The 20,525-nt window shown below is 43.2% G+C and overlaps 1 protein-coding gene across 2 annotated transcripts in view; it reads right to left on the bottom strand.

Moving 5' to 3' along the window:
• LOC136588774 (teneurin-4) overlaps window positions 1–20,525 on the bottom strand; it is a 294,083-nt gene that overhangs the window by 37,526 nt on the left and 236,032 nt on the right. For both annotated transcript variants that reach the window (XM_066588238.1, XM_066588231.1), the window contains 5 exons: window positions 10,162–10,281; window positions 5,174–5,435; window positions 3,051–3,318; window positions 2,375–2,518; window positions 325–574 (listed from right to left, as the gene is read on the bottom strand). In XM_066588238.1, the coding sequence (XP_066444335.1) occupies window positions 325–574; window positions 2,375–2,518; window positions 3,051–3,318; window positions 5,174–5,435; window positions 10,162–10,281 (1,044 nt within the window). The remainder of the gene's footprint in view (window positions 1–324; window positions 575–2,374; window positions 2,519–3,050; window positions 3,319–5,173; window positions 5,436–10,161; window positions 10,282–20,525) is intronic.

Raw genomic sequence — 20,525 nt, 5'->3', positions numbered from 1 at the left:
AAGAGGTGGGAAAGGAAAGAGTTGTAATGGCAGTACACCCTATATAGGGGTCAGGCCGCGAGGGTGGGAGTTACAATGACTACTACTGGGCGGAGCTACTGGAAGGGTTGATCGCAACATGAAAACCTTGTTTAAAACGAAGCTGAGTTATGAAACCCATTTTCCCTGCAGCGGCCACTACAGGTGTATTGTAGTACTACATGTCACCCATTCAAATGAATATGCAACCCTGGCAATATTGGGGGCTGTCCTTTCTAATGAAGTGGGTGACCCCCCTCTGGGATATATACCTCCTAATAGGACTGGCTGATTTGGTATTCTCACCTCAGCTCCAGGATGTTAGTGACGTTGCCGGAGGGGAAGATTCTTCGGATGTAGTTGAAGTCTCCAACGTAAAGGCTTCCATCGGGGCCACAAGTGAGGGCAACGGGTGCCAAGAGTTTGTTACCGTCTGCTAACCCGTTACAGCTGGGACAGGAGATGCTTCGGCGACGGCCGTTGCCCATGGTGCTTCCGATGACGGACGGCTGCTGGGAGATGAACTGGTTCTCGCCGTTGCCTTTGTGCAGGATACCTGATCCCAATGGGAATAAAGCGGTTACTCTTCGCTCATAAATATACCATACAGGTAGGGGGCGTTTACCTTTAACCCTTTAATAATCAGGCCATTATTTCTCCCCACTTTCAAAACATAAAATCTATAAAAAAATAAAATAAAATAAAAATACAAATTGTATCTTCTGATCGCCAGTTTTTGTATTTTTTCTGCAGGACGTCCTGTAGTTTCTGTGGGTATTTACAACTTTTTGATTGCTTTTTGTTATATTTTTTTCTTGGAGACTGGATGATCCAAAAAGAGTGTTGTGCATTTTTTTTTCTGACGACGTTCACTGTGTGAGATAAAGGATGACTTATTTTGACCTCTTTTTAGCCCCAGTAGGGGACTTGAATTGGCAACCATTCGATTGTTTAGGCCTCCTTCCCACGAGCGTGACGGGGTCCGCCGCGTAATATTACGCAGTGAAGCCCGTCACGGCGCCCCCCAGAGCCCCTATACTTACCTGCGGGAGATAGCGTGAAATCGCTTCCCCGCCCACCACCGCCGCGTCACCGCCCGTCACCGCCCACCACCGCCGCGTCACCGAGCGTGTCACGTGACGCGGCCGGCCGTGTCACGTGACGCGGCCGGCCGCGTCATTTGGCGTCAGATGACGCGCGGCGGTGGGCGGGAAAGCGTTTTTCCACGCTATCTCCCGCTGGTTACAGCGGGAGATAGCGTGAACGGACGGCTTCCATTGACTGCAATGGAAGCCGTCAGTGCGTACAGCCCGTCCTCACCCGCAGAAAATAGAGCATGCTGCGGGTGAGGACGGGAGAAATCGCGGTGCGTAATTCCGCGCTGGAATTACGCATCGTGAGCATTGTGCTATTAGGTTCAATAGAACCTAATAGCTGCGGGCAACGCAGCGGATTTTCGCCGCGAATTACGCGGCGGAAATCCGTTCGTGGGAAGGAGGCCTTATACAGTATACTGCATTACTTCAGTATTGCAGTATATGGTATTTCTGTGGGCAATCTATTAAGACGTGCCACAGCCATATCTTAATAGGAATACATGACAGGCTTAGGAACATTCAGAAGCCCCTGGCTGCCATGACATCTGGACTGAGTACCGATAGGGCCATTTAAATGCAGCTGTCAGATTTTAAATATTTAACAGTTGAGATCGTCATGGACACCGATCATGGCTGTTGCGGTCAGGTGTCAGCTGTCAAAGACAGCCAACATCGATTGTGTATGGTGCGGGCTCGGCTCCCAAGCTCCGGCTATGACGTATGTAAGTCTTGTAGTGTGAAGGGGTTAAGATGGTTACCAGGTAATACAGTGTGCAGAGTGTTAAGGCAGCAGAATGCAGTTCTAAGCTCTTGCTCATGACCTAAAGATTGTGGGTTCAATCCCTGCATGGTTCAGGTAGCCGGCTCAAGGTGGACTCAGCCCTCCATCCTGCCGAGGTCGGTAAAATAAGTAAAATAAATAAACTACCTGAACGCGCTGCGGAATAAGTTGGTGCTATACAAATAACAAGATTTTATTTTTACTCGTAGCAACCAGTCACAGCGCAGCTTTCAATTTTCAAGAGCGGGATGGAAAGTAAAAGCCACGCCATAATTGGTTGCTATGGGCAGCAAAGACCATTTTACTTTACAACAGTGTCATAAATCTGCTGTGAAAGTGCATATAATCTATTGTTCGCTGTTATCAGCCAGTATTCTAATACTCCAGATTCTGAACATCTTTTTTACTCACACGCTACTTTATTTGTGCGCCAGTCTGATGAATACAAAAAAACCCATCCAAACTTGTAATAACTCACCGGTTTGTATATTGAGCGCGTGATGTTTATCCAGAGACCATCCGCCCAGTTTGGACGCTTCGATTTCGTAACCCTGTAAGATGGCGGTCCTCTTCTCCCACAGAATGAGGTCGGGGCAGGATTCATACTCATATCCTACAGACACTGGGAGGAAGAAACGGAGAGCTGAATACGCTGGCAGCGACAGCCGATGACCCCCAATTAGGCCGTATTTACGCGGCCAATAGCGAGTTGAGCCAGAAATACTCGGGCGCAACTTGCATCTTCCTGCGCTCGGAGACCCCGGCAGGGCGAGACGCCGCACACTGCGAATCCTAGGCTTGTGTCAGATAATAAACGCCCGCATAAATGAATGGGTGATTGGAACGCGCAAGTTCTATGTGTCGCGCAATCGTACAGAATTCATGCCCATGTAATTACGGCCTTAAAGGCAGAAGGGCATTACCAGCAGGGGGCGCCCACAGCTTTATTTTGCCGCACAGGAAAAAAATGAATTTGCGCCAGAAGACACAGTGACACAGCGATCTCCATGGGACTTGTGGGGCGACACTGCGTCGCAGTCAGTCTGTAGGTCTGCAAAGCTGGCCGCACCCTCACAGAATTCTGAAGGCAGCTCTGGGTGTGAATGGAGTACAGTACAAGACGAAACATACAACCCTATTGTCCAATAACTTACCAAAAGCTTCGGACAACCCATAGACCTTTTGACTGTAGACATCCGTCTTGTCCCAGATGAAGAAGTAGGAGAGATCCGGGGCGGCCGCGAACCACTTCCTGAAGAGACGGCCCTCCACGGCGACCATCAGGTGGACTTTCATGAGGTTGAAGGGAATGGTGGGATGAGTCAGGCTGATCCTCAGGACGGACTTGTAACCTGCGTTCCTTGTGCTCAAATAGTTCAGTTTGATTCTACTTCCGGGGATTTTGATTTCTTCTTGTAGGGCCTAACAAAATAACGGCAAAAAAGCCACGAAAATGATAATTACCCACAATGCACTATGGGACAGTTAAAAAAAACAAACAAAAAAAACTCTCCTATTTAGGCTGGACTGCTACAAAATGTTCATTCTGATCTCACTGGCCAAGGAATAGAATTCCAGACCTGCAGTGGACACCGACACTTACACAGAAAAGATCATAGGAGGAAGGAATCTGGAGGGATATATGTTACTGCATAAAAATACGCCATCCAGAATCATTGGATAGTGGTGTGACGCCATCTTTGGGCGCAGTTATGGCTTCTAGAGGCGAATGTGAAGCAAGGGAATTCAGCGCAGGAAATTATATTGAACTACGTAAACGAAAGACTTGTGGACACAGATGGCCCCCCTGGACTGTAATTAACCTACCTCTGGGGAGCCCCTAATTAACACGAAAGTATAACCCTGCGACAAAATAGTGGAAATCAGCGTAATTTCTGTTGTTGGCACCTACTGACCCCGCTCTTTGGGGACACTTCCGCCACTTTACTGTAGCAGGAACCGCCGTCCTGAAGGACGTTCAGACACTTAAGTCAATCGCGAATTATAAATGGAGGTTAACGGCGAAAAAAACCTAAACCTGCAAGTGTAGCAATAGGGCTGATTTCCTGCGGCGGTAAACAAAGGCGCGCATGTAAAGCACGCTTTAATTTTCTGGCCGCTGAAGTCTTCCATCACCCTGACAGGCCATCCATCCCGCCTGATATGTAAACATTGTTCATGAGGCTGGAAGTCCTCGATCTCATCATTAAGGCGACTTCAAGACCTCCTGAGCTAATTAAACAAATGGCTTCCATTAAGCAGGTGGCTCCAGAGATCCTGGCGGAGGGCGACGAGACTCCTCTCTGTACCCTCATCCTGCCTGTACCTTTAAGAAGGCAAGAAACCTAATTCAGCAAGGTGGCTTCTGTCTGCAGCTTTGGGTGTGACAGGAGAACAAAGTACTCGGATACGGTCTTCGGGCTCCTTCACATCTGTGTTGGGGATTTCCATTTGAATTCCGTCTGTTTATTCTGTTTTTGGAACAGAAAAATGGAATTCAAGAGTTTCCCCGTTGATTTCAATGGATTTTCAAAAAAAAAGTTATTTTAGTTTGATTCGGTTCTGTTGCTGCAGACGGCTCTACTACTTATGGTAAAAGGCAGAGCCACAAGGGGGGAGACTCAAACTTTACTTTTTTTAAAAAGCTAGGGAAAAATCCGTATTTTTTTTAAACTGAATTTTTTTTCTTTTAATTAAACTTTATTGACCTTTTTTGGATGATTTCTTTAGTCCCTGAAGATGGGACTTGAAGATGTGATTGTTCGATCACTAGGATATTACACTGCATTACTTATGGAGTGCATTGTACTACAGCCTATGACAACAACCTATTAGACTCTGCCGGAGGCGGGGCTTAATAGGTTCAGTTACATGACAGAGTTACAACTCATCCCAAAAAACAAGCCCTCATACGGCGATGTCAATAAGTTATGGCTCTTGCAATGTGACAATGAAAATTGTTCAGCTCTTAAGGCAATATATATGGCGGTCACTAAGGGGTCACATCTCCGTGAGGACCTCCTGTTGGTTCAGTATCTCCACAGAGCACATACTTCTGTGGTGAGACCGATCAAGGTTGTGTTTGTCTACACAGCGCTGACAGGTTCCAAGAGGCAATCAGCAGGATTTTGAATGCAGCTTTGGATGTAACCGGAGTACTGCCGCGTACGTTGCCGAGTTAGGATTCTTGCGCTTCAGTTAAATTACGCTAGTTCTCCATTTCTATTCAAGCTGCAGCAAACATTTTCCAGTGTTGCTCACCACCGGGGTCACTTACCTGTATTTCAGGTACAATAGGTCCCTTCTCCGAGCACGAGCTGGCAAATGCCGTCAGCGGAGTCGGGGAGAGAACTGGATTGGGACGGGCGAAGCTGCTCAGATCACAGCTGGCGATCTCATTCTCCTCGAGCCTCATTGTGATGGTCTCCATGACAAAGAAACGGTCCCACGGTAACCAGAGCGTGTGCTCCTGCGTGATAAATGGCGCCCGCTCAAACCGCAGGGTGATGGAGATGCCGCCGTTGGTTACGAGATCAAAGCTGTGAACACAAATAGTTAAATTTGGTTTGTCAACATAAAGTATACCGACCCCATAATAATCTGTTATGGCTGCCGGGCGTAAGGATACGGAGTGGGCTCTGGAGATAAGGCCCGCTCCATACAATGTGGCTATCAGCTGACGGCTATGGTCATGACCAGAGATCGCTCTGACTGCGTCTGTTTAACTGCTTACATGCCACGGTCACTGGTGACCGCTGGGCCTAACAGCGAGTCAGAGGAAGCCATCCCTGCTGCCCAATCAGCCCCCTCACCACAACATGAATGTGTTGCTATGGTAGTCTGTGGCCTACTGAAGGCTCCTAGGCCTGCCATGGATTTCAGCTGTTGGCATAAGCACTATATACTGAGGAACAGAAGTACTGCAGTATACAGAACAAGTGATCAGTCGATGCTTTTGCATAGGCCTGTCTGAACGAGCCCTTTTAAATATTACAAACTATAAAAAAAGTTCCAAAAAAAACTTTTCCCAGTTTGCACCTTAAAAAAATTCTAAACAATGAAAAAATAATGGAGACATAATTGGTATCTCTGCGTCCCTCCATACATCGCACAGTGGCTCAAGTTAGTACTGCACTCCTACTGGGAGTCGGCCTTGTTGGAGCGCTCCTTTAAATTTAGATTCGGCAATAAGGCTACTGTTGTTATCAGAGTTCTCTCATGTGTCCAAGTTAATTACCGATCATCGGTGAGGCTTGAACTTCGTGAAGCCACTATTGTCCTCTTTCTGAGGGTAACAATTCCGTGTTAGCTTTATTTATAGTGCGAATTAGAACAAAGAAAGGTCTAGTGTCCAATCACAGTGGACAAAGCCTTAAAAGTAGCAAATCATTAAGTACTGATGAAAGAAAACATAATGGGCATTAGAAGAGTAAGGAACGCAGATGCAACGACGATATATGGTCTCCAGGAAATGCTCGAAGCGTTCAGACGAAGCTGCAGCAACCCTTTGAACAAGTATAACAAATACTTTCACTGCCTGCAGTACCAACCCAGGCCACTGTGCAATGTATGGGGTTGTCTGCTTCCTGCAGAACTGGGACAACCCCTTCAAGGTGATAACTAAAAATACTAATAAAATCATTTTAAAAGCACAGTGACATTGCATCATTATCTTACATCACAGTTATATAGTCTGCTCTATGTAATCAGTTGGTACAAAAAATGCCCCTTTTCCCCCCTAAAAAGAAAAAAAGCCCAACTAAATAACCGAAGCCCCGATGCTCCGATGTTCTAAACGTCACTTGCTAATTATCAAATATAACAGGGCTCGTTGCAGCAGGATCCCTGCGAGGCTCCAAGCAAAATGTATTCATGGTGCGATAACTTATTTATGATGATTGCTCCCAGATGCTTCCGCACACCTCTACTTTGTCACATAAATCTCACTCTGTGACAGTTTTACAAGTCACTTCCAGTATACATTAAAGTGGCAAGTTTCTAGTTGTACACGAATATAAATCTGTTCAATATGGCGGTATGAGTTCAGAAGTGCGATAACAATGACACTCCAAAACTCGTATTAAAGGGTACGAAGACTTTTGCAACCACGGCTGGAATTACTTAAATGCATCTAAAACAAAACATGAAGAATTTCTGCAAATAGTCTTAGTTTAAAACATCTACTGTTTTGAGAATACAGGAGCTATGCAGAACTATGCAGTCGCCATGGTAACAGACTACAAACAAACCCTGCGTAGTCTGACTCTGTAGTCCTTTCCTGCTTCTTCATCAGGCCAAGTGAGTGGAGTAATAGATTGTTGAAGGGTCAGATTGCACAAGGGCTTGTGTGTACTCCTTAATTAGATGGGAAAATCCAGCGGTCTGAGTGACTTCAATGAGTCATCGATGCTAGAGTAGGCGGGGGCTCACTCCCAGCCGTGTGGGGTTTTCTCATATAACGGTTTGGAAAGTATACCGAGAATGGTGTGATTGAGGAAAACATGCAGCGAAAGAGGGTAATGTGGATAGAAACCACCAGTGTCTGAAAGGGGTCAGAGGAGGAGGTCAAGAATGGCTTTGATCCACAGGCGCTGCACAGTCAGCCAAATACAACACTGGTGATCCACCTAACGTGTTCAAATGCACAAATCATTATTCCTGAGCACAAATAGGCATCAGACGACCAGTTCCAACGTAATTGTGTCCAACAGAAACACAAAAGGTGAGACTCCAGTATCACTGAGCAGCGGAAAAACATCTACAGGTCCAGATATCTGTTACACCGTACCGATGGGAGGTAAGAATTTGGCACAAGCAGCATGAATCACTGACCCCTTCCTGTCAGCTGGTCAAAACATGTCAGCACCGCCATCTCATCTGCTGCAACTAGTGGAAGCTTCCTGTCCGCAGGGGCCGATATTGCTGCAGAATGATTTAATCATCCAGTGGAATCTACACCATGATTAATAGCTGCAGTCCTGAAGGTGAAAGGAGGTCCAAAACACTACTAGGTGGGGTCTCTAATAAAGTGGCCATCATTATAGATCTGCATAGGAGCTGTATACACAAACTTATGGGTGTTTTCTTATTGTATTTTTGATACATTGGAGCATCAACAACTTGATTGCAAATAAAGGCCCGTTTGCATTAAGGGATAGTCGCTCAAAAATCACTCAAACAGTTTGAGTGACAGTTTTGAGCGATCATCTTTGCATAACTAATTAGCCAATTACTGAGTATAAAAGTAAAAATAAAAACTATCCCGTGCCTTGGCAGAAAACCAATCTTTTTTTAAATTCTTATTAAAACAACGCGTTTCGACACGGCATGTGTCTTTTTCAAGTTTATACAGACATTGTCATATATGCTGCCTTATATAATGTGGGATAACATGTATGTGGAGCTCACTCCCTAATCATCTAGGGGCGTGTTTTTTTCAATTAAGGTGATTTATTCATCACCTGTCCGTCCACGGAGCTCTGATGGAATGCATTGCATTCCATAGTTTTTTTCATTAAACTTTATTGTTTTCGATTCAAATTCACACCATAATCCACGTCTGATTATAAACATTTCCCTATAAAATTATTATATCGGATTACTATCTATTATTCCTTTTCCTATATTCTACATAAAAGCTTTTTATTTTTTGTTATGTATTATATATATATATATATATTTTATTTTATTTTTTTAATTTTTTTTTTTAATCTATTTTTATTTATTTATTGTTTATTGTAAAAACTTCCATGTGAGTGCATTTATTAAAATTTCTCCAGTACTTCATTTAATCCTTCTGGCATTAAAGTGTTTAAATGAAGTACTGGAGAAATTTTAATAAATGCGCTCACATGGAAGTTTTTACAATAAACAATAAATAAAAAAAAATTGATAAAAAAAAAAAAATATTATATATATATATATAAAAAATACATAAAAAATAAAAACCTTTTATGTAGAATATAGGAAAAGGAATAGATAGTAATGAAATATAATAATTTTATAAGGAAATTTTTATAATCAGACGTGGATTATGGTGTGAATAGGAGAGGCAATTGAATCGAAAACAATAAAGTTTAATGAAAAAAAGAGCTCCGTGGACAGACAGGTGATGAATAAATCACCTTAATTGAAAAAACCACGCCCCTAGATGATTAGGGAGTGAGCTCCACATACATGTTATCCCACACTATATAAGGCAGCATATATGACAATGTCTGTATAAACCTGAAAAAGACCCATGCCGTGCCGAAACGAGTTGTTTTAATAAGAATTAAAAAAAGATTGGTTTTCTGCCAAGGCGCGGGATAGTTTTTAATTTTTACTTTTATACTCAGTAATCCAGCCGGACCGTGCTTGCAAACAGGGTGCAAGGATATCCCTGGACGCTGCTCCAAAAAGACACATGGAGAAGCAAGAAACCTGCTGAAGGCTAACGTGGACAACAGGTGCAGAGGGGTTAACTCCTTCACCACTGGATTAACCCTTCTGGCACCGGGTAAGTCCACTTCTCATTTAGCTATGAAAGCATTTTTAAACTGCAAGTGAGGTGCATTTTAAAGTACATTTTCTAATTAGCCAATTAGCTACTTAAGAGTTAATGCAGGCGGAGCGGGATAATGCAGGCGGAGCGGGATAATGCAGGATTCTGGCTCGATAGCTCTGAGAACAAAGCAGCTGTTTTGTATATGCAAACGACTGCTTTGTTCTTGGAACTTTCAGCTGGTGTCCCACTGAGAACTGCCAGCAGGATACTAGCTGAAAGAATGCTATCAGCTCCGCCCGCTGAGAAAATCAGATGAAACGGTTATCGCTCAAAAGATGGCTTTTGAGCGAATTTTGAGCAATACTCCTTGTGTCTAAATGGGCCTTTATTGACACTCCTTAATTAACTGACAACTCAGTGTTTGTAGTTCATAGGAATTAAGGCTCGCTGGATCCAGACAGCCGATCAATTCTTTTAAATCTATTGTTTAGAATCAACGCTTCCAGTAGATTACTACAGAGATCGGTGGCTGCCGGGGACACGGGGCGCCACTTATATCCAGGGGAAAATGAGATGATTGGGAGGTGGGAGATATTGATACTGTCAGATCCTCCTCTACAACGGCAGCATCTTGCCCTTGTGCTGGAAATACACATCAGAGATCAGACCACCAATTTTGGCACAATCATTTGACCACGCAAATTAAATGAGAGAAGGTTAAAAAAAAAAAAAAAAAGGATAATTAGGCCTTTTTTTTTTTGCTTGCTGTAGTTCGTTACCTGCCATCTTGTCTGCTAATGGTGTAACCAAGAAGAGGTGCATTGACAAAGCTGACGTTCACGCCAACCAGCGGGGTCCCATCTGACGTAATCACCTGACCACGTATCACGCACACATGTCTGAAAAATAATAAGATGATCCAAAAGTTAAAAAGTAGGCAAAGAAAATAGAAAGGAAGATAAAACACCCACAAAAACATCATTATAGAAGAACTGCATCTACAGTGACACAGAACACCCCAGTAATAGCGGTTATATAAACAACAGAATACATATATTATTACTATATCTTGTCATATGTTTCTCATATCAGCCTAGGCAAACACGTGTGAGTGCATATATATATATATATATGCACCTTCTTAGAAAATAGCTGGCAGCTTAGTGGTTAATGTGCTCAATATTATACGTTGGTATGTGCAAGCAAAATGTTATTATAAACTCCTCCGCACCATTCCCAAGAGGATGGCTGTCAGAGCCCTGGGACCCCCTCTTTTGGATTCCTTGGTCCAGGCTGGGACATTAATAAGTCTATTCTGGCTTTGGTTCCTAGAAGTCACGTGTTTAGTTGTAACATTCACCTTAAGGCGTTAACATGTCAGTCATTACAAACTAAACTAATCATCAGTTGTTAGGACTTGTACATAGGAGCAGTATTATAGTAGTCATATTCTTGTACATAGGAGGCAGTATTATAGTAGTCATATTCTTGTACATAGGGGGTAGTATTATAGTAGTTATATTCTTGTACATAGGAGGCAGTATTATAGTAGTTATATTCTTGTACATAGGGGGCAGTATTATAGTAGTTATATTCTTGTACATAGGGGGCAGTATTATAGTAGTTATATTCTTGTACATAGGGGGCAGTATTATTATAGTTATATTCTTGTACATGGGGGGCAGTATTATAGTAGTTATATTCTTGTACATAGGGGCAGTATTATAGTAGTTATATTCTTGTACATAGGGGGCAGTATTATAGTAGTTATATTCTTGTATATAGGGGGGCAGTATTATAGTAGTTATATTCTTGTATATAGGGGGGCAGTATTATAGTAGTTATATTCTTGTACATAGGGGGCAGTATTATGGTAGTTATATTCTTGTACATAGGGAGCAGTATTATAGTAGTTGTATTCTTGTACATAGGAGCAGTATTATAGCAGTTATATTCTTGTACATAGGAGTCAGTATTAAAGTAGTTATATTCTTGTACATAGGGGGCAGTATTATAGTAGTTATATTCTTGTACATAGGGGGGCAGTATTATAGTAGTTATATTCTTGTACATAGGGGGGCAGTATTATAGTAGTTATATTCTTGTACATAGGGGGGGCAGTATTATGATAGTTATATTCTTCTAAATAGGAGCAGTATTATAGTAGTTATATTCTTGTACATAGGAGGCAGTATTATAGTAGTTATATTCTTGTACATAGGGGGCAGTATTATAGTAGTTATATTCTTGTACATAGGAGCACTATTATAAAAGTTATATTCTTGTACATAGGAGGCAGCATTATAGTAGTTATATTCTTGTACATAGGGGCAGTATTATAGTAGTTATATTCTTGTACATAGGGGGTGGAATTATAGTAGTTATATTCTTGTACATAGGGGGCGGTATTATAGTAGTTATATTCTTGTACATAGGGGCAGTATTATAGTAGTTATATTCTTGTACATAGGGGCAGTATTATAGTAGTTATATTCTTGTACATAGGGGGTGGTATTATAGTAGTTATATTCTTGTACATAGGGGGCGGTATTATAGTAGTTACATTCTTGTACATAGAGGCAGTATTATAGTAGTTATATTCTTGTACATAGGGGGCAGTATTATAGTAGTTAAATTCTTGTACATAGGGAGCAGTATTATAGTAGTTATATTCTTGTACGCAGGGGCAGTATTATAGTAGTTATATTCTTGTACATAGGGGGCAGTATTATAGTAGTTATATTCTTGTACATAGGGGGCAGTATTATAGTAGTTATATTCTTGTACATAGGGGGCAGTATTATAGTAGTTATATTCTTGTACATAAGGGCAGTATTATAGTAGTTATATTCTTGTACATAGAGGCAGTATTATAGTAGTTATATTCTTGTACATAGGGGGGCAGTATTATAGTAGTTATATTCTTGTACATAGGGGGCAGTATTATAGTAGTTATATTCTTGTACATAGGGGGCAGTATTATAGTAGTTATATTCTTGTACATAGGAGGCAGTATTATAGTAGTTATATTCTTGTACATAGGAGGCAGTATTATAGTAGTTATATTCTTGTACATAGGGGGCAGTATTATAGTAGTTATATTCTTGTACATAGGGGAGCAGTATTATAGTAGTTATATTCTTGTACATAGGGGGCAGTATTATAGTAGTTATATTCTTGTACATAGGGGGCAGTATTATAGTAGTTATATTCTTGTACATAGGAGGCAGTATTATAGTAGTTATATCCTTGTACATAGGGAGCAGTATTATAGTAGTTATATTCTTGTACATAGGGGCAGTATTATAGTAGTTATATTCTTGTACATAGGAGCACTATTATAAAAGTTATATTCTTGTACATAGGAGGCAGTATTATAGTAGTTATATTCTCGTACATAGGAGGCAGTATTATAGTAGTTATATTCTTGTACATAGGGGCAGTATTATAGTAGTTATATTCTTGTACATAGGGGCAGTATTATAGTAGTTATATTCTTGTACATAGGGGCAGTATTATAGTAGTTATATTCTTGTACATAGGGGGCAGTATTATAGTAGTTATATTCTTGTACATAGGGGCAGTATTATAGTAGTTATATTCTTGTACATAGGGGGGCAGTATTATAGTAGTTATATTCTTGTACATAGGGGGGCAGTATTATAGTAGTTATATTCTTGTACATAGGGGGGCCGTATTATAGCAGTTATATTCTTGTACATAGGAGGCAGTATTATAGCAGTTATATTCTTGTACATAGGAGTCAGTATTAAAGTAGTTATATTCTTGTACATAGGGGGCAGTATTATAGTAGTTATATTCTTGCACATAGGAGGCAGTATTAAAGTAGTTATAGTCTTGTACAAAGGAGGCAGTATTACAATTATTAGTGCGATAATAAATAGAATAGTTTTCTAACTCCAGTAACCCTTTAAATTGCAGCTAGGATTGATTTATCCAATACCAGTTCCCCCTCCCAACTCCCCAGATCCAGATGTAGTGGAAAATGCAGAATAATTCAGTATATCATCTGGGACGGCTCTGCACTGGGGTCTTCCCTCTCCCTTCGGAGAGTTGAGCTTTGCATTATTTACAGAGTCTGTAAAGGAAGCTGAAACTCGGCTGAGCAGATTTCTCAGATCGCACTGATAAAAGCGGGCTCAGATGATTTAACAGATGAGAACTCAGCAAAGGGATGAATAACTGAACTTCCCACCAGTGACCCATGCCTTATGCCATGCGCTAGAAGAGAAAGACCCAGAAAGAAAAAATATGTTCCTGTGTGTGAGTGTTGCACATTTATTATGTGACAGTCGAAGGCATAGATCTCTCAGTTACTGCTGCCGAGCCTTCTAATTAAGGACCCGTGGATGAGCACATATGCTGAATGGCCCCTTTATCAGACCCCCAACTAGTAGCGTTGGACTCCTTTTGTCTTCTGAACCGCAGCAATTTATTGTGGTGCAGATTCCACTATTTGATGAAATCGTTCTGCAGGAATATCGGCCCCTGCGGACAGGAAGCTTCTTGTAGTTGCTGCAGTTTAGATGGAGGGGCTGACATGTTCTGACCAGCTGACAGGAAGGGGTCAGCGATTCATGCTGCTTGTGCCAAATTCTGACCTCCCATCAGAAAGGGGCAACAGAAATCTGGGTCCATCGAACCAGGAGAGGTTTTTCCGCTGCTCAGAGATACAAGTGTTGCGTTCTTTTGCCTGCTGGAGTCTCGTCTTTCTGTTTCTCCTAGACACAGTAGTGCTGGAACTGGTCGCCTGCTGCTATATCATCTTTGGTAAGGAACAGTGAGTCTGCAGTCGACATGTCAGATGGAACACAAGTGTTGTGGTTATGTCTTGACTGTGTAGCACAAGTTGATCAGAATGATTCCCAACATCCACCTCTGACCCCTTTCAGCACTGAGTTGTTTCCGTTCACAGGATCCCCTTGATCACGCCATTCTTGGTATTCCCTCCACAACGCAGAAGTGAAATCCTGGCCCTGACTAGTTTAGAATCGTTGCATGTTTCTCGTCTAATGTGAATTCAACCTGAAACGGATCCACTCCGGGGTCACGGTGACGATTTCCCTACAGGCAAGCCCCAATGACGAGAGCGCTGGGGGCTCTAATAAAGGTCCCATTCAGTGTATATAAAAAGCAGCAGAAAAAAAACATCATTTTTGGAAAGGTTTCTTTTATAATTTCAGAGAAACCTTCCTTGTATTTTTTTCAATCAGATATAAACATTGTTCCATTAACCTCTTAGTGACCGCCAATACGCCTTTTTATGGTGGTCCCCAATGCACTTTAAAGAGACTCTCTCAGCTACTTTGAGCCCTATAATATAAGCAAGTGATCGGCTAAGTCCAGGGATGCAAGTACCTTCCCTGCAGTTCCCAAGGTGTCAGCGCTCAAACCCGCCGCTACAGTGTATTTAGCCGCGTGCCAAGTAATCCTCCTATCCGAAGTTTGAGCATGCACTCAATGCACTGCAGCGGCGGGTTTGAGCGCTGATACCGGGGTGAACGACGGGGAAGGCAGGTATAAAACACGCATCTGCAGACTCAGCAGGTCAGCTACTTGCAACCCATAAGCTTCTTTTTTGTTTGTCACACGTGGCTCAGATTGGTACCAATGAGAGCTGTAACTCTTCATGCTACATACAAGCCCTCACATTGATCCGCTAACAGAAAAATAAAAATGTTCCAGGTCTTGGAATGCGGATTCCATTATTTTTCTAGAAAAAACACAAAAAAACCCTAAACGTGTCTTTAGGGCTTAGTCACGGGGGCGCATCAGTGCCCGTACAGGGCGCCGACGCACCCGTGTGACTGAGCCCTTACTGCACGAAGAAGACAGCCAGACTTCAGGACAGATAACTCCCCGCAGCGCCGGAATAAAGAACACATGACCGGCAATGGAGCCGGTCACATGTTATTTCTTGCAGCGCTGCGGTGAATCGCCCATACCTGCAGATGCGGCTGTCTTCTTCATGCCCGAATGCGCTTGTGTGACTAAGCCCTTACTGTGCTAAAGTAGTAAACAATAAAAAAATCTTGTCGCAATAATCGCGCTGATCTAAATAAGAAAGTTAGCATGGTATTTTTACCAAATGGTAAGAAATAAACCCCAAAAAGAACGGCCGAAATTATGAACTTTTTCATAAACACACAGAAAAAAAATGTAATTTTTAAAAAGTTCTACAACACATTAATCGTCTCAGAGTGCGACCATTAACATATACAGCTGGTCTCAAAAAACCAAGACAAGCCCTCGTAGGGCCGTCAGCGAGTTGTGGCTCTTGCCGCATGACGATGAAAATCCCTTGGTCCTTCAGGCACAAAACAGGTCAGACACTAAGAGGTTAATGCAGCATTAAAAGTCTTTGTCCAACAGCTTAAAAGCAAAAATAATTTTTATATTCATAAAATTAACAATTTTTTTGTATTTTTTTGTATTTTTTTTTTATCATTCCACATTTTTTCGACCACCAGATAATCCGTATTATTCAATCTTCCCATCAGGCGCTTCCACTGCATCAGACTAATCACTCCCCGCAGGAGAAAATCATATGCTGAAAAACGCTCCAAAAAGACATTATTTTGCCCGCTTTCTATAAACAGCTCAGGGTTACTTAATTTTGCACTTAAAAAAAAATGACCATGAAGTTCGAGAAGCACTTAGATGGGGAAAAAGCCCTCCCTCCATTAAATATGTATGCGGCGATCACAGCTGCTTCCCATCTGCAGATAAAGCTCGCCTCAAACAGTTTTTTCTCCATTTGCAAATGCATGGGAAAAAAAAAAAAGAATGAAGAAATTGAATAATTTGTTAAAAAGGTTTCTCGCTCGCCGCGCTTTTTGTCCTGCAGGACGCATTTTACTTAACAGAGAAAGATTATTCGGAGGTCTTTATAGTGAGGAATTCGTATGGTCGGTTCACGGGATGGCGGGCTGCAATGGCACCGCAAAACCTTTAAAAGTACAGCTTTTTATGTGTAATGATTTATACTCCAGTCACATCCAAAGCTGCATTAAGACGTCTACTAGCTGCTGTCTGAGATCTGTTGGCATCTTGCTGGCAAATGTAATCTAAAGCTTTATACTCCAGTTACATTCTAAGCTGCATTGAGATCTTTGCTAGCAGACGTAATAGAAAGCTTTGTCACAACCAAAGCTGCATTGAAATTTAGGGTACATGGATGTAATTTGTTTGATTTGGGGGTACATGCCTACTCATGTAGAGAGTCTGTGCCAGCAGCAGTGTTGCCACAGAGTATCAAGAATGTGATCCTGCAACATGAGGTTTTGCTGATAGGCATAGCTAACTTGAGGTGTAAGTGGGTATTTAGGCAGCAAAGCCACAGTGGACCCCTTATCCCTTGGTTTAACAATGCCAGAGCATATTTATCAAGATTAGCAGGGGCCCCAACCTGGGAGAGCCCTTTATCTGTCTAGATGATGGGCCACAACAGGATGCAAGCATACGATGGCACTTAATCCAGTCCTATTCTGTTGTGCTGTCCACACATTCACATTTGGAGTCATGTGGAGTACCCCGGAGTTGGGGTCCCACAGCACTTTTATAGTCGTCTCATGTGGAATGTGTACTAACATTTAGTTATGTGTATTGACCTTAAAAGGGTCACAAAAGGTTAATGTCTGGTGTCTTTACTAACTTAGCATGACTATGCAGAATGCACCCTAATCCACTCTGTTACTCATCCATCACCCCTAGCTACGAAAGGGATTGGGTAGAAGAATTCTCCTTAGCCCAGGATTGGTTAGTGGGGAGAGTATAAAAGACGGAGCATGGGTGGGGTTAGGCAGTCCTTGAGGCCAGGCTAGCCTAGTGCAGTCCAGGCCAGGTCTGAAGAAGAGAAGACTAGTCATGGAGTCAGCAGGAGGGGAATGCAGAAGGCCAGAGAGGAGTCTTTCTCAACCCTGACCAAAGTAACCAGAGACAGGGCACACCCTGCGGAGACTGGAAAAGAAACAGGCTTCACAGCTGTGAGTTAATCTTATTCCTGCAAATTCAGAAGCCAGTGTGTCACAGGAGAACCTGCACTCTTCCCTCCATCCCTCCACAAATAACCTCCAAGCATCAAGGAATGAATATTGATATCTAACCTATACAAAAAGTGGATGGGAAATCTACTGCCTGTACTTCTGAAGAATTGTGAATGTTGTATTTATTCTGCGAGTTCCAGTAAACTGTGTGCCTTCGGTTCTACCGATACTTCCATGGACTCTGCTCTTTATTTAGTCATTGCAAAGACACCCTCATCCAAAGGCACTGGCGTCATACCGAACTTACACTAATTACTCTCGCCAAGAATCCCTATTGCAATCCCCCCTACTGCACCGCTTTATGCAGAGTAGCAACCATTGTGACAAGGTCAAAGTTAGCGCACACTCGAGCTGCGCCTGCCAACTCCTGCTCGCTGCACATGAAGTATTGGATAAAGGAAAGTGTTGCTTGATCCATGGAGTTTGTGACGATCCATGGAGCTGCATAACGGAAATGGGGGAATTAAGTGAGAATATTTTTGAATGTGGGTAAACTTTCCTTTAATTAGTTTTTTCCACCTCATTTAGCTCAAAGCTGAGTAAAAAGTAATTGTTTCTTTACTCCAATTGTAGCCCTGGTTATCGCACCCCGAACAGTCTCAGCAAAGCAAAATTATTTCTGAACACTGCTAAATCTGTTCCTCGCCATGGTAGAAGTTCTTCAGTAATGGGCCTGGCATAGTGAGTGGAATGGCACAGTTTGTGCCACTTCTGGGCAGGACTAGGATAAAAATGCTGAAAGCTCATGGAGTGAGAACCATTTACACAGTTTGAGAACAGATTTATATCCAGCCGTTCTTCAGGCGAGCGTATTTACGCAGGTTTCGACAGCCGCTGCCACCGGTAAGCCGTGGCTGCCTAATATCAGCGAGCGCGCGGCACCGGGTATGATTAGAATAGATTTAACTGGAATCCCAGGCAGGAAACACGCAGCGAGAATTAAGATAAACTTGGCGATGTGCTTTGGATTGCGGTTCCTTCTATAGATTGACTCTCACGATTCATTGGGTCGAAGTTTGACTTTTAACGAAGTTTTAGCAAACCTGGCTTTTAATGCATGTAATTTAGTTGCGCTCTAGGAGCATTGCTGACACTATACGGGCAGCTTGGCACGGCGGCAGCAGGGAGGGGAGAAGTGTTTATAAGGTTTTCATTTGAGTGACTATTATTAGGATAGTAAGTTTTTGGGCTCCAGCTCCTGCGTCTCCTTGGGGACCACGGAAAGAAAATCATACTTATGGAAATATCAATGCAGTCAATTCTATAAAGTCAGGGGCATAAGGGAACGCAGCAAAGGTCCGAAAGAGTAACAGAAAAAAAAAGCTAAAAAGACATAAGCAAGAATGGGGGTTGGGTGGAAAAGAGAGAGAGGGCGCGAGCAAACAACCAAGGGAGACCGAGAGGGCGCAAGCAAACGACCAAGGGAGACCGAGAGGGCGCAAGCAAACGACCAAGGGAGACCGAGAGGGCGCGAGCAAACGACCAAGGGAGACCGAGAGGGCGCGAGCAAACGACCAAGGGAGACCGAGAGGGCGCGAGCAAACGACCAAGGGAGACCGAGAGGGCGCGAGCAAACGACCAAGGGAGACCGAGAGGGCGCAAGCAAACGACCAAGGGAGACCGAGAGGGCGCAAGCAAACGACCAAGGGAGACCGAGAGGGCGCAAGCAAACGACCAAGGGAGACCGAGAGGGCGCAAGCAAACGACCAAGGGAGACCGAGAGGGCGCAAGCAAACGACCAAGGGAGACCGAGAGGGCGCAAGCAAACGACCAAGGGAGACCGAGAGGGCGCAAGCAAACGACCAAGGGAGACCGAGAGGGCGCAAGCAAACGACCATGGGAGACCGAGAGGGCGCAAGCAAACGACCAAGGGAGACCGAGAGGGCGCAAGCAAACGATGGGGGGAGAAAGAGCAGGCATGGAGAGAGCAGGCATGAATGAGGAAAGTAGATGGGGGAGAAAGTGACGGCGGGGTGGGGGTGGGGGTTTGGGGGTGATGCGAGGGGAGACAGTGAGAGACAAGACACAGGGCGTGTGACAGAGTGCTCATGAGAGAGAATGAGGCATAAAAAGAAAGAACGATAGAGAGCTAAAGTGAGACCGTATCCCGGCACATGATCTGTACTGCAGATCCACTCCAAAAACTGCATCAAAGTGCGCAGCAATCCCGCAACGTGTGAACACCCCCTTCTAAAGACAGACTGCCAGAGCCTTCCACTTAGCAAGTAGTTCCGTGACTTTCCCTGATACTCGGCTCCCTCGACCTTCATACTTTACTGCCGGCTTTTTAAAAGTCATAACGTTTTAGAGACCTCTGAGGGAAGGCAGCGGAGGGGCGTTCTATCAGTGAAGAACTTCACATAAAATAGCCGCGCTGTAATTGGAGTCTATGGTACGCCTCGGTGCGAGGAAATTGGAACATTTTTATCACCGGGTCTTCCCGCCCTCCCCCGTATACACACGGCGCTGCCATAATTGAGCCCCACTAGGCACCATTATTTAGTGCCACCTGGTGAAGTCTTAAAGGGACATCGTATAAGTTTAGAAGGCCGCCTATGTAATACTGACCAGGGCGAAAATGTGCAGCACAGGGCCAACCAGAGAGTGACAGGGAGGCAAGTACAAGTATCCACTAGGTGGCAGTGCATTTCTACTTTCAAATGAGCGCTTTTACTTTGTTTTTTGTTTCTTTTTCCCACTTTTTTTATTCTTATAGTTTTTAAGATACTTGCTTTGTATAAAATGTACAGAATTTCTTTGCCCTCTCAGGACCGTCACAGCTCTTCTAGCTTGGTCACACACTTTAGGGAATACAAAACACAGAATATATAAAGCCTTCCATTTTTTTAACATTTCGCTATGTTGCGGCCCTGTACAAGTGAAAAAAATGTGTACCAAGTTTTCCCCATCATTCCGCACCGATTACCCCAGAATGACAAAGTGACGGAACGTTAGGAATCTTTGCTAAGTCTTCACATTCTTTGGTATGACACTTCAAATTTAGCTCTGAGGTCTCACATTGTTCTTGACCATCTTTGAGATATTTCTACACCTTGATTGACGACATCTGTGCTAAA

Source organism: Eleutherodactylus coqui, chromosome 1 (assembly GCF_035609145.1).
Source record: "Eleutherodactylus coqui strain aEleCoq1 chromosome 1, aEleCoq1.hap1, whole genome shotgun sequence".
Classification (NCBI taxonomy): Eukaryota; Metazoa; Chordata; class Amphibia; order Anura; family Eleutherodactylidae; genus Eleutherodactylus; species Eleutherodactylus coqui.
Note: the sequence above shows the minus strand (reverse complement) of the source record. Positions and strands in the feature narration are given on the sequence as shown.